The 14,433-nt window shown below is 52.5% G+C and overlaps 1 protein-coding gene across 9 annotated transcripts in view; it reads right to left on the minus strand.

The window, feature by feature from the left end:
* The window catches only part of FOXN3 (forkhead box N3), a 438,293-nt gene that overhangs the window by 120,901 nt on the left and 302,959 nt on the right, over positions 1 to 14,433 (minus strand). For all 9 annotated transcript variants that reach the window (XM_043472739.1, XM_043472738.1, XM_043472744.1 and 6 more), the window contains one exon: positions 5,851 to 5,915. In XM_043472739.1, the coding sequence (XP_043328674.1) occupies positions 5,851 to 5,915 (65 nt within the window). The remainder of the gene's footprint in view (positions 1 to 5,850; positions 5,916 to 14,433) is intronic.

Here is a 14,433-nt window from a genome sequence, read left to right on the forward strand (position 1 = left end):
GAGACAAGCATGTCTATTATCCCCTCAGAGAGGGTGAGCCCAATGTCCAAGAAGCCAAGACAGCTCATTTCCATGTTGTCCAAACCTGTAACTACGATGCCTCTCACAGGGCTTCCCAGATGGCGCTAGTGGCAAAGAATCTGCCTGCCAAAGCAGGAATGCAAAAAACTCTGATGTGACCCTTGGGTTGGGAAGATCCTCCGAAATAGGAAATGACAACCCACTTCAACATCCTTGCCTGGGAAATCCCATGGACAGAGGAGCCTGGCAGGCCACGGGCCATGGGGTCGCAAAGAGTGGGACGTGACTGAGCCATTGAGCAGGCTACTATCCCTGAGACCTTTGAGAAAGGTCTGGTTCAAGGATCAGGACGTAGCCAGCAGCCGCTGACCTGTCTCCTCTCCTCAGACCAGCTGCTGAAGGAAGCCCTCCTTCCAGGGCTGAGCTTCAGTGCATTTCCACCCGCATTTCGACCCACACTGGGGACGTTGCTAGGCTGGACCAGCGTGGTCTTCTCCAGGAAACCCCCGCCATTTGTGAGGTCCACTCCTTGATTCGCAGGCAAGGACATGGAACCCTAGGTGTCCCGTGACGCTTGTCCAAGGTCACAGAGGTCACCACGCAGGTCCCTCAGCGGTAACGCAGGGCTCCGTCCACGAGCACTCGTTTCTGATACTCTGAGCGCTTGCTGTGGAGTCTGTCCCGGCAGCAAATACACCACAGAGAGGGGCTGCACTTCACACGTTTCAGCGGAAAAACCCTCAGAGGAGCTACGGGGAGCAGAGAGGGGTCAGCGCTGTGGGAGGGGGCGACACACAGCAGGACTCCCAGCAGTGTCAGTCCGTGAAGCCAGCTGCGGGCCTGGGGCCTGGCGTCCCCTAAAGCAAGTCGCCTCCGGGCAGAACCACTCCCTGCAGCGCCCGCGGGCACAGCGGGCACCTGGCGGCGCCCTCCCCTCTGTCTGCTCCCGGCCTGGGGCGGCTCCGTCCTGCTCGGGGCGCTGGGGGCCTGCGAGGTCTTCTTCCCGTTCCCTTAGTGTGGCTGGGGGCTGTCAGAAGCGAAGGGAGAGAGACATCTGCCATGCGTGTTGGGGGGGTGTTCGAATCCCACGCGCGTTCTGCGGGAGCAGCGCTAAGAACTGCGGCCGCATCCAGGAGGGCCCGGTGGGCTGGCCGGGGGCAGGTCTGCCTGGCGAGGGGGCGCATGGGGGTTTGAACGGCTTTCCGAGAAGAGCCGGGAGATGGGGGGTCTGCCCCCAGGACCCGCCAGCGGTGGGGCGGGGCGGGCGGGCTTCCCCAGGGGACTCCAGCCCCAAACCCGCCCGAGGCGCGGAGACAGTACATCTGAGGCCGGGCCCACGCGGTCAGCGGTCAGAGCCGTGAAGGCAGCAGCTTCCCTCCGAACAAAACCCCGTGCGGAGCTCGGGGGCCTGCCGAGCCCACGAAGGCCCCAGGCGGGCGGACGTGGAGGATCCGACGGGCTGCGGTTCACGCCTCTGCTCGCAGCCGGCTGGGCGGGAACAGGAGCAGGGACGACCCCACGGCGGAGGGAGCGCCCGCGAGGGGGCAGACGAGGGTCAGACCGGGGCCGACGAACGCCTCTGAGTAGCGGTCGCTGGCCCGCTAAAATAATTCAACCAAGGCCGACGTTCAAATGAAGGACCCTAATTTAAAGTCTGAATGAGTGACTGGAATACGTGTGTATATGTGTGCGGGGGGACAGGTGTTGGGGCTAGGGAGTTCCAAAAAGGGAGAAAAACCATAAAATACTGTTTTCATCAAGAAAATAAGATGTTATTATTAACACCTAAGAAATTTTAAAATCTATTTCACAAGCACACCCTATTCCTTATTCTGTAATAGGTTATATGGGAAGAGAATCTACAAAAAAAAAAAGAGTAGATATATGTGTATGTGGGCTTCCCAGATGGTGCTAGAGGTGAAGAGCCTGCCTGCCGAAGTAGCAGACACTGGAGACTCGGGCTCGATCCCTGGGTCGGAAGACCCCTGGAGGAGGGCACGGCAACCCACTCCAGTCTTCTTGCCTGGAGAGTGCCATGCAGAGCCGAGCCTGGCGGGCCACAGTCCATGAGATCACAGAGAGTGGGACACATGTGCACGTATAACCGAATCCTGCTGAACGCCTGAAACTAACACAACACTGTAAATCAGTCATGCTCCAACAAAAAGTGTTTTGAAAAAGATAGTTAAAATAATGTATTTTGCACCCAGAAACCACCACAGAGACAGGCAGAGGGGACAGCTGGGGACACCTGTCAGCCGGCCCCTCCGGAGGACTGGGGACGAGCCACACTCGTCGGCCTGGCTCCGTCCCGGGTCCCCTTTAGACACGGGCCTGGTCCCCTTCTGCCGCTCAGCTCGGGCTGTATTGTACAAGGCCTGAAGTGCTCTCTACCCGCTGAAGCTGTGAATGTCCTGAAATTGTCTCTCGCAGCCTAAATGGCATTTAAAATAAATACTGGGAATTGATGAAATGACCAATTATGTTAAGTACCCGTGCCTGGTGTAATCCAAACCAAATCTTAGCCCATTATCCTCAAAACCGTGAGATGAATCAGCGGGCCCTCTTGCCAGCGATCCCGCAAGGACCAGAACCCGGAGGCCGCCCTGGCCAGCGCTCCCAGTTGATTCCTGCAATTGGTTTTACGCTGCAGAAAAATGTGCTGCATTCCGGCCCAGCAGCTTACAAACCAAGTGACTATCAGTGCACACAGGTTCCCACTGTAAGTACCGTGCTCCCCTGGGTTAGGCTTGACCTTCCATTACTTCCTCTTTGGAAATCGCAGCTTTTCTTCCGAGACACGCCCTGGAGCGCGTGAGGGCATTACTGCAAAGTGCCCACAAGGCCCTCATTTCCGCGCCCACCCTGGGGAGCCCCCGCAACGCTCCCCACCGGTGGTCCTCTCATGCCCAGGGCCCTGCTGGTCCCCCTCCGGGCACTGCCCCCCTCAAGCTGTTTCTCCAAGGCCTTCAGCAAGTGTCAGTTCTCCCAAGAAGTGACCGCCCCACGTGCCCTCCCTCCTGATAAAACCAAGGCTCAGCCCTCGAAGCAGCTGGCCTATCTGCTCCTTCTGCAGCTTCGAGATTCTTCCAGTCTCAGCCCCCAGGGCCAGGCCACAGAGCAGGTCCTCCCCAGCCCCGGGGCAGCCTGGTTCCGACGGTTCTGCCTGTGGTCAGGGCCCGCGGTCACAGCTGGGCTTTGCTGGCCAGTCACCGCGTCCCTGTGTTACCCTGTGCGACCAAGCTTCACCTTCTAGCCTGCTCCTAGAACTCAGCTCTTTAGGGCATCTTCTTGGCCTGCTGTCCCAATGCCGGTGGCTGATCCTAGTAACAGAGTTCTCTCCCAGCCTGATTACCCAGGAAAACATCTTCCTACTTCCCAGAGACATTAAAAAAAAAAAAAAAAAAGTGGACATATATTGAAAATATAAAGTACAAATATGAGAAAGCGGGCATAAATCAGCTACATTTTCTTCTACTTGATCCTAAGCGAAACCCCCTGCCGGCATGACTGGGCAGCTCCCTTCTTTCTCTGCCCCTGTCTTTACTGTGAAACTTTTCTTCATGAGCATCAGCAACTTCTTAATGAGCGCTGTCCACCAAAGAAACCCCGACATACGACGAATATCTATGAAACGGAAGCAGACTCAGAGACCTAGAGAACGGACTTGAGGTTGCCGAGGGGGAGGGGCGAGGCTGGGGAGGGAGGGACCTGGAGTCTGGGCTGAGCAGGTGCGAACTACGACGTCAGGATGGGTACACAACCAGGCCCTGGTGTGGAGCGCAGGGGACTGCACTCAGTGTCCTGTGAGCAGCCGTAAGGGGAACGAGTGTGAAAAAGAACGTATATACGCACATATATTCATAACCAAATCCATTTGTTTCACAACAGAAGCTAATACAACACTGTAAATCAACTATACCTTAATGCAAATTTAAAAGGTATTAATTCAGAAGAATACACAGTTTTAAAAACCTTACTGTGATGCGAGTGTCTCGCAAACTCTCTATACAGACACAGCAAGTGAAGACAGGAAACACCATTAATAAATCTCCACCCACTCCCGCATTCTCACCACGACCCTCTGCTTTCCACATGTGCAGAAAAAATTAGTAGGATGTATTGAATTGGATGTGGATTCAATGAGCATCTGAAATCTGTAATAATTCAATTCTCAATGCCTAAGAGTAATTAGGAATGTTTAACCCTATAAAGAACACAAACAATGTCTACCACCCAATGAGACAGAATCTCACGATGAAATCGCTCAGCTTCAGAAAACTTATCAATTTTTCCCTCATGTGTGTGCCCTGTAGAAATAACCAAAAACTAACACGCTTAGAGCAAATCTTCCCTAATGTGGAACTTAATGAACAAAAATCCTGTAGGAAAATGCTCTCAGTAAATAAAATCACTTTTGTGAAAACAATCCAACCATGAATGACATTCATATCATTGCTACAGATCTAGAGGAAAAATAAAGATGTATATAACTTTGAAATCCACTTGAGAAAACCCAAAGGCTCATCATTTACACTTTCTGAAGGGAGCATTGAGTATATATCTTTTTAATTATGTCTTAATATTTGAGAGTGGGAGCATTTTCCAATTTTTTTCTTAAATATTCAGGATATCTATAACAGTTATTAAAATCAGAATTAACCAGACATGCCTGCCTAAATTTCACCGGGACCAAGCAAAGACACAAAGAAGTCCTAAGTCCCCAATTTCACAGGCTCTATAATAAAAGCATGCAATTGTCTGGCCTTGAAAACAACTTCACAAAGGTGACGGCATCTCTCACAGCTGTCTGAGCTACTCTGGAAACCTGAAGATAAATGCCTCTTCCCTAAGCTACATTTCGGTCTGCTCTTCCCCACTCACGGCTGACCCTCGGCATGTACTTTTAAGAAAAAGAGGCTTAGCAGCTCTCAACCAACCAAGGTTCACTGAAACTCCTCAACCTGGAGCCCAGGACGGGTCCAAAGCTCTTGGCACCAGCAACCCACTTGCTTAGGGCCAGCGGTGGCCCGGTAAGGCCCAGCCAACCAAGAGAGGCTAGCAGCGAGGGCAAGGCGGAGACCCTCGGAGTAGCCCATTCCAGCCGGTGTGCAGGGCAGGCATTCAGAACGGTCATCTCCCCAAACACTTTCTCAAAGTAGGCAGCAGGCATCGTCTTGCTATCTTTAGCCACGCAGTCTTCTTTGACTACTGCCATTTCTAAAGACGCTTGACAGCAAAAGCAGAGATGAAAGGCAGTTTGAATTCCTTGAGCGCATGGGATAGGAAGTTGTTAGGCAGCTGAGGACCGAATGGACAGCAGGGAGAATGCCCACTGCCCCCCCCCCCCCGTCCCCCTGCAAACGACGCCTGCAGGGACGAAAGGCATGGGTGTGAGCTCTGAGCCGCCGAGCCAGCCACAGTCACCCTTGGGCACCCGTGGACGTCGGGCCGCGAGTAACAAGTGAACCTCTACGATGACCCGAGCAGCCAGACACCCACTGCATTCCTTGGAGCCCAGGCACAGGCAATCCATAATGGGGTTTCACTTTGGTTTTCTCAACCCATTTCTGTCACCATGACATCATCACGTATAATTCCAACTTCACCGAAGCAAGCCAAGCGCTTCTGGAATCTGACCAGTGACGACAGACCAAAGAAACTGTCTCATCTCAGACCAACAATTCACAGCAATCAGGAGACGAGGAGAGGATGGAAGAAAGGGACGTGGAGACACAGGGCCGCCCCACAGGCGTCACCCAGGCAGCGGACAGGAGCCCCCTCCGAGAGGAGGGTGGGGCGCAGAGGCGGGGGCGAGCAGAGACCTACCTTGCAGGAGGGCTCCGTTCCTCTTGAAGAAGGTGCTGCCTGGCCAGAGGGGTGGACCTGATGTGCTGAAACGGAAGAGAAAGCAGCGTGAGCAAGAGCTGTGTGCACTCACTCGGGGGACGGCCTACAAACACGTCCTTCCAAGTGGCTTCAAAACACCTTCCCAACTATGCACTATTTATACCCTCCGAAAACGCATCTTTGAAGAGCGTTAGGCTCATTGTATGATGAATGGGCTTCATCTTTCAAAGTGCAGAACCCGTCTGTGTGGGTGTTCTGACCACTGTCTCAACCCTCCTCTCTCTCGGGCACAGAAACCATTTGCAGGCAAACAAAACGGCAATGTCAGTTCAACACCAAAGCTCACAACTTTTGCTAAACTGCTCTTCACTTTACGACTTGATGCGGTCAAGAACTCCCATCCATGTCTTCTGAGGTCAGCAGGTTTTCCACCACTTCCGGTGCCACCGGCCCAATAAAAGGTAAGTTTGCCTTCTGGCATGGTGCCTTTCTGCCACCATCCTTAACAGACAGATCTGACCTTGAGCGCCTCCCTCCCTCCCCCATCATCTGGTCTCCCATCCCGTTTTCAATTTCTTGGCTTACAATGTTGCACTCTGTATCCTATAAAACATTTTGCAGCTATGTTACCACTCACAGTTCTGTAACAGGAGAGGCAAGAAAAGTGGAAAGATCAATGCATCACAAAGACACTTTATTACATTTATAGACCAGCATTTTCACTGTTTTAAGACACCCAGTGAAAAACTTTATAACCTAGCCAGTCTTAGGAAAATATCCTTGCAGTGGAAAGGAGGTGATTCTAAATCAAGGATTGGTTTAGATTAATGTTAGAGAGCACTTAGTCAAAACTGTTACTACAGCCGGCCCCAGAGGTGGCATAAATTACTTTCTCCAAAACAGAATGTGGCAAACAACCCTGGTTAAGGCATTATCAATCACCTTCAACATTAAAACAAAAATAAAAAAGCGGGTCTGAATACAGGTCTCTAAGTTTGGCGAACATGAACACACATACACACATATATACACAGAACAAAAAGTCTGAAGGACTCGACAGGGAATAATGCTTCTAGAGTCAATCAGGGTCTCCAACAGTGCAACCCGCTAACAAGGAGGAGAAATGTCAGGGACACATCCTCTTGACCAAGTCTGCACTCCCGGAGATACGAACAGCACCCCAGGTTGGGGACCAGCTCCATGACTTGTGAGGAGCAGAGAAGGAGAGGAAAAGTGCTACCACACACAGACACGTCAGAGTAACGTCAGACGTGCTGGAAAACACACGCATGAACGCTGACGCGGCTGATGAGACTCCTGTTTGATTCTGGCTCGGGTCCACCACGCTCACGGTAAGCGAGGCTGCCGCATCCCCGCGGTGGGCTGCCGCATCCCCGGCCCTCAGCGCCGGCGGCTGTGGCCCCCGCGCGCTGGGAGCCGCACAGAACAGAGGGCCTGCCCGGGGCCTCAAGCCGCCGGGTGCCGGCAGCCAGCGGAGCTCTCTTCTCTCTGACTCCTGTCCGCTCCCAATCTGAGGCTGTTCAAAGTCCCATGAAGAGTCAAGTGTGTGAAAATGCTTAAGAGTGTCTTTTAACAACCCCAGCCAGCTCCTGAGGCTTTCCCACCTTATTTTTATAAGAAAGCAGGAAGTAGCCATCTGGCTGTTGCCAACACTGCATCACCTGATGTCTAAAGGTGCTTAAAAACTGAGGACTTCATTACAGAGGAGCTGCTGCTTCCGGAGAATTCAAGAACAGAGTACCATCACAGAAACCTTAATATCCGGCTTACTTCCCTCCAAGTCTCTTCATCCTGACCCTGATTTGGCTGAAAACTGAGTGGAGGCAGGGATGGAATAAATGTGGGGAAGAGAGGATGGGTAAACCCAGTGGTTTAGATGCGGAACGTTCTCTGCAGGATGGAAATCCACTTAGAGACCTCTACAGCGTCCGGCTCACGCACCGACAGCCTGGCCACGGCTGGGACGGCCGTGCTGGCACGGAGTCCATCCTCACGGTGCCCACGGAGCCGGACCGCCGCCTGCCCGCCCTGACGCGGCCCCTGCCGAGACTCGCCTTCAGCTGTGGTCCCTGTCCCTCAAGCTGAGCCGTTCTCTGCTGTGCTCACTGCGAAGCTTTCGGGCTCACTGGCCTTATATCTCTTACTCTTCTTTGGGATGGCTGCTCCCAAATGACATCTTCTAACTGTGAGGAGATGGAAGGATTTATTAAGTACTTGCTGAAAACTGCTTGGACATGGAGGTGGAAATTACAAGCCATGTTTTATGGCCTCTTGGAGCTTACTGTCATACTTGTGTGTGTGCAAAGTTGCTTCAGTCATATCTGACTCCGCAGCCTTATGGACAAGCCGCCCTCCAGGCTCCTCTGTCCGTGGGACTTCCCAGGCAAGAACATTGGAGTGGGCTGCCATGCCCTTCTCCAGGGGCTCTTCCTGACCCAGGGATCAAACCCACGTCTCTGACGTCTCCTGCATTGGCAGGCGGGTTCTGTACTACCAGCACCACCTGGGAACCCGCTGTCAGACTCAGCTGGCTCCAACCTCCTGAGACTCTATCTAGAGAGACTAGAAATGTGTGTGGAAAAGACCAATGATTATGGCCCTTGTGGCTTCAGGTTGGGGGGCAGCAAACTGATTTTTTTCCCTCCATTTGGAGATATTCCTGGCTCATGGGCCTTTAAAGCTCAAAGTTAGTTTTAAAAAGTAAGTGAAATTACTTAAAAGTACATAGGAACCACAGAAATCCAGAGAAGCTAGTGATCAAGGTTTTTGTGGCAGAATCTCAGAGACATCACGTTGCTGACAAAGGTCCATCTAGTCAAAGCTATGGATTTTCCAGTAGACATGTAAGGATGTGAGGGTTGGACCACAGCAGAGAAGGCTGAGTGCCGAAGAATTGATGCTTTTGAACTGTGGTGTTGGAGAAGACTCTTGAGAGTCCCTTGGACTGCAAGGAGATCCAACCAGTCCATCCTAAAGGAAATCAGTCCTGAATATTCATTGGAAGGACTGATGCTGAAGCTGAGGCTCCAATGAGCTCCAACCCCACTCTTTGCAACCAGCAAGCTGGTCACCTGATGTGAAAAGCCCGTTCATTGGAAGCCCCAAGACAGGGGAAGACTGAAGGCAAAAGGAGAAGGCAGAGGGTGAGATGTCAGACTGTGTTCAGACTCAGCGGACATGCGTACATGTTAGTGACTCGGTTACGTCTGACTCTTTGCGACCCCATGGACTGGGGGGTGGGCGTCACATGGACTACGGGGGGGTGGGGGGGGAGTGGGTCGCAAAGTGTTGGAAGTAACAGTGACTAACACACACACGTCCACTGCGTCTGTAACAGTACAGGCCTCCGGTAACAGCCCGTGGACTGCAGCCTGCCATGAGTTTGAGCAAACTCTGGGAGACAGTGGAAGACAGGAGAGCCTGGCCCGATGCAGTCCACGGGTCACAAAGAGTCAGACACAACATAGAGCCTCAACAACAACTCACGCCAGCCCGGAAACCACTCACTCACACGGCAAATCAAGCGGTAGGGAGTGGAGCGGTGTTCGCGGAGGCGGATGGAGGACTCTCCTTAGCGTGAGCTAGTGCCAGTATCTGTGTTACCAGCAGTCACTGCCCTGGGCGGGGGCCACAGGAGCTCCTTAGGTGTGTCCTCATCCCCTGCAGTGGTGCTCACGGTCCCGAATCACCGCGGTCATCAGCGCTTCCCGTGGGAGCCTCCCACCCGTGGGTGAGCAGGGCCCGCCTCCACGCTGTAGGTGCGGAGGGGAGGGACGTGTCCAGCTCATCACGGCGGGTCAGCGATCAGTCCGAGCCCAGCCCAGCGCACAACAGAGACATTGGCAACAGCCCTGACTTCATTTCTCATCATCTGGCTTCTCTTGCAGGCTTCCGGCGCTCAGCCCTGAGCTATTCTCCATGGAAGAAGGCTGTAGACGGTGTTTCCCTAGTACTCTATCCGAGGAAAAACTGCAGGCTAGAAAAAGCAAACAGCTCACCATATGTGACAGACAGACCTGTGGGTTCAGATAAGAAGAAATGACCCAACGTTGGCACCACAAACGTCTTATTTCAGTGACGCTCTAACACAGTCCCATGACCTTCAGCCATGAAGAGCCAAACCCACGTGTGGCAAAGGAAGCCGACTGATGGGTCGAGAGGGCCTGGCCTGCCAGGAAAGGCAGCTTGTGAGCTGACATCTGAGAACATGGGCCCAGCTGACCACGAAGACCAGGGCTGAGCCAGCAAGTCCCAAGGGAGGCGCCCTACGGTCCAGGCAGCATGGCCAGCATCTGCCGGAGACGCGCCGCCCTGGGGCTCACGCTCGCTGCCGTGGTTCTGCCGACTCCCAGAGGGACACTGAAGTCAGAAGGCCGCCCGGCCCCAAGGTGGCCCTTGGTGTAATGATGTCATCGGTCATGTGACACCCATGGGCTTTCTTCATGGGCAGGACTGGCTGAACGGTAAGACCCCTGGAGGTTCTGGCAAGAACCACACCCATATTCACCAGCCTGGGCATTCTGTGAGTCAGAAAAGAAAATTAAGAAAACACTTTTATTCTAAGTACAGTCTAAGGGCAGGAGGAGAAGGGGGCAACAGAGGATGAGATGGTTGGATGGCATCAACAACTCAATGGACATGAGTTTTAGCAAGCTCCGGGAATTAGTGAAGGACAGGGAAGCCCAGCGTGCTGCAGTCCATGGGGTCACAAAGAGTCAGACACGACTGAACAACCGAACATCAACCTTTTATAAAGTACTTTTTTCACCCCCAAGAGCCCAGCTGCAGAATGAGAACTGGTGGATCTAGAAAACAGGATACAGCATGGATGAACCCGGAGGACATTATGCTGACTGAAACACGCCAGTCACCCAAGGACAAAGACTGTGTTTGACCGCAGCAGTCGAGTTCATAGAGTCGAGACAGAACGGGAGTTGCCGGAGGCTGGGGGAGGCAGAGGGGGCAGGGAGCAGAAATAGAGACTCGGTTACTGGGTGCAGAGTTTCCACCGTGTAAGGTGAAAAGAGTTCTGTAGGTTGGTCCCCCACTACTGTGAACGTACTTAACACTACTGAACGGTACATTTAAATGGTTAAGATGGTATATTTGATGGTATGTGTATTTTACCACCATAACAAAAAGTTTTAATATAAACTGAGAGAGAGAGATAGAGACAGAGACAGAGACAGAGAAAGAAGGAATACAAGAAGGACTCCAGGAGAAGTGTTTTGGGTAGTGAAAGACCATCTTATACGCTGTCTCTCTGAAGGTCCCCTGAAGTTAACATCTCTGCCAGGCTGGCCCAGAGCACACGAAAAAGCAGAAAGCCCAAACCAACCGGGCAGAGGAAAGGGAGGTGGTGACCCAACCGGGTCCCTACAGATGCCGGAGCTGGCCTGCCAGAATTCAGGCAGCAGGTCTGGGCCAGATTCTCAGCACCGAAAACACATGAAGGCAATTCTGATGTCTGATGTCTGTCATCAGACTGTGTTTCTCTAGGAATAAAACAGTCAAGGCAAGTTGTAAAGAAGGGAGAATTCCTGGGGGGGACAAAAAAAAAAAAACCTTGAAATTCTACTGTTAATTCTAAGTGTGAACTAACTGATCACAGGATATCACAAGAAAACAAACAAGACCTGCACCCCATACTAACTCAGACCTGCTGGGTGAACGATGCCAGTCCTGGAGTTTGGAATGCAGGAATCAGAGAGACTTGGGTGAGATGGTCTTAGGTTTCAGAAAACACCCATCATAAGTTGAGAGGCATCACTAAAGAGCCCCGTTGAAAGTTCAGAACTCTCAGAGGGGTTCTTGACACTTTTGCAACCTGGCCTATGAAGCCAGAGCGTGCTGACATGCAAAGGGATCTCAGTGGCCACCTGGTCCCATCCAAGGTCTGCTGGCAGCCGCACAAGATTTGGACTCCAGGAAGCTGACTGCTGAAAACACAAGGCAGAAAGTCTTTCAATCTGTCCGCATCTCAACTCCACGCCTATAAACTGGGGGCAGTAACAGTGTGCGGTGTTGGAGAATTAAATGAGATGACGCATGTACAAAGGATGCTCTGAGCACTGCAACAATCTCAGCGGTCATCTTGACTACAAGAGCCCTGCCGTTCAGAGAAATGCAGTGAGGTGCCCGGCACCCGTGCTTCCTCCCACATCCTGGGGACTCTCCCAGTTTGGCTCTCGTCTTCGTTTTTATGACGGAAGAGCTAACCACACCTTCACCTTCCTCTTCCCCTTAAGCATGCTCTGAGAACATCTCACTTGCAAATGTTCCTCCACCCGAAGTAGCAATGAATGGTGTCTAAAAATCAATAGGCTGGGAGAAGCAGCTCCGTAGAGGCCAACTTCTCTAAAGAAAGTTAAAAACCCAAAAGAGCTAACTCCACCCAGAATCCAGCATACATCCCAACTGGCAAGTACGGCTGCCCACAGAGACCTTTCAAGGTCAAGCAATCAAGAGGCAGAAGACAGCAGGTGGAGACGTAACAGGACTGGCCAGTTTTCGAGGCTGATGATCACTGGACGCGTGTGTGCGTGCGTGCCAAGTCCAACTCTTTGCGACCCCATGGACTGCAGCCCTCCAGGCTCCTCTGTACGTGGGACTCTCCAGGCAAGAACACTGGAGTGGGCTGTCATGCCCTCCTCCGAGGATCTTCGGGACCCAGAGACTGAACCCTCCTCTCTTATGTCTCCTGCGTTGGTGGATGGACTTTCTATCCCACTTCCCACCTGGGAAGCCCCTGACAGCCACTGGAAAGGCATGCATGACGAGATCAAACCACAACCAGCAGGGACCACAGGAGCCACGACAGAGAGTAGGGCAGGATGACCCCGAGGGGAAAACTCGGGTCCTGGTGAGAAATGAAATCCCTTGTCACCTTGTGCTAAGTCGTGCCCTTAGCCGAGCGTTAAAACTTGGAGACTCATCCAGCCTCCAGCTGGGTCCACCTGCAAACCATCCCTGTGTGCCCACCACGGCCAAGGCCCTGGAGACGGCGGGGGCAGAGGGGCTGTGAGGGTCAGACAGAGGCGGCTGCTCTGGGGCAGGACCTACTGTATAATGTTAAACACATCAGTAACGTTTCACAGAACATGCTAAGAAGTTCAGGGCTGCCCTCCTCAAATGCGTCTGAGAGGTGATGCGGACCTGAGGTGGGGTCAGCATCACGACCTCAGCGCTGCTGACCTTTGGGGCTGGATGCTCTCTGTGCTGGGGGCCGCCCCGTGGGTGCTGCGGTGTTCGGCAGCCTCCCTGCCTCCACCCCCGGGATACCAGCACCGATCCTCCCCAGCTGTAACAAATGAAAACATCTCGGGGCTCCCGTGGTGGTCCAGCGGTTAAGAGTTCATCCTGCAGCGTGGGGGACGAGGGTTCAATCCCTGCTCAGGGAGCTAAGATTCCACGTGCCGCCCAGCAACTGTGCGTGCACCACAGAGAGTCCGCGCGCAACGAAGGGTCCCACGTGACGCAGTGACGGTCCGGAGGGTCCCAGCTAAGACCTGGCACAGCCAGATAAACAAATGAATGGATGAGACTCCCCGGACAGGGCATGCAGGTCTGACCCCTGGTCAGGAAACTAAGATCTCACAAGCCATGCAGTGCAGCCAAAAGACTAAATAATAACAGTAATAAAAAAATTTAAAATAAAAATGTCTCCAGATACTGAGAGAGCTAGTTCTTAGGCAGGTTGATAAGGAGTCCGGGGACCTTGAGGAAGAAGAGGAGGAGGGGGGAGGGGGAAGAGAAGGGACTTTATTTTTCTACATTCCTTTTTTACATTTTCTACATTCCTTCTTCTTAGTCACTAAGACCTCTTTTCTTAAGCTCTGAACTGTTATGGCAACAATCTATTTTGCCTAAGACTACCTTTCTTTAAGCCAGGAGCTAATGATTACACAACAAACACACATCATTAGGCTCTGTTTTTCCTTAAGATCTGTACTAATGATTATATAATAGCAATGCATCTTGCTCGGGGACATGCTTCTCCTCCTTAACAGAAACCCTCGTTGTGAGAGTGGGTCTGGTAAGACCTTTACAACCTTGAGACATACTTTTGATTTATTGTTAGTGACCCATTGAAAAAGTATACAGGTTCCTGGCTAAGACGGGGCACTCTCTGCCCCCTTCTGATGTCTGTGTCAGAAGCTTCTCTATCCCTTTTTCGCTGCAATAAAACCTTTTGCCGCACGAGGCTCTGAGCACTGAAGCCGTGTCTTGGGTCCCAAAGTGAAATTCTCTGCTTCAGAGATCACGAGTCCGGAGTCCAACACGGTTCACCGTGAGCTATCAATACTCCCATGTGTCCTCTGAAGATGAGACTGCCGCCACCAAAACCCACTACCTAGTGTCACCAACTCCACCAGGCTGGCCGCGCTTCTCTCCACCCGCCGAGCCCCAAACCTGCCTTCCTGCACCTCATCAGGCGGAGACGTCACCCTCTTTCCTCGAGCCAAAGCCGGGGCTGAGAAGTGCACTGTGGTTTATATTTTTATCAGCTCACTATTCTATATACCTGCCTTATTCCTACCT

Source organism: Cervus canadensis, chromosome 6, assembly GCF_019320065.1.
Source record: "Cervus canadensis isolate Bull #8, Minnesota chromosome 6, ASM1932006v1, whole genome shotgun sequence".
Classification (NCBI taxonomy): domain Eukaryota; kingdom Metazoa; phylum Chordata; class Mammalia; order Artiodactyla; family Cervidae; genus Cervus; species Cervus canadensis.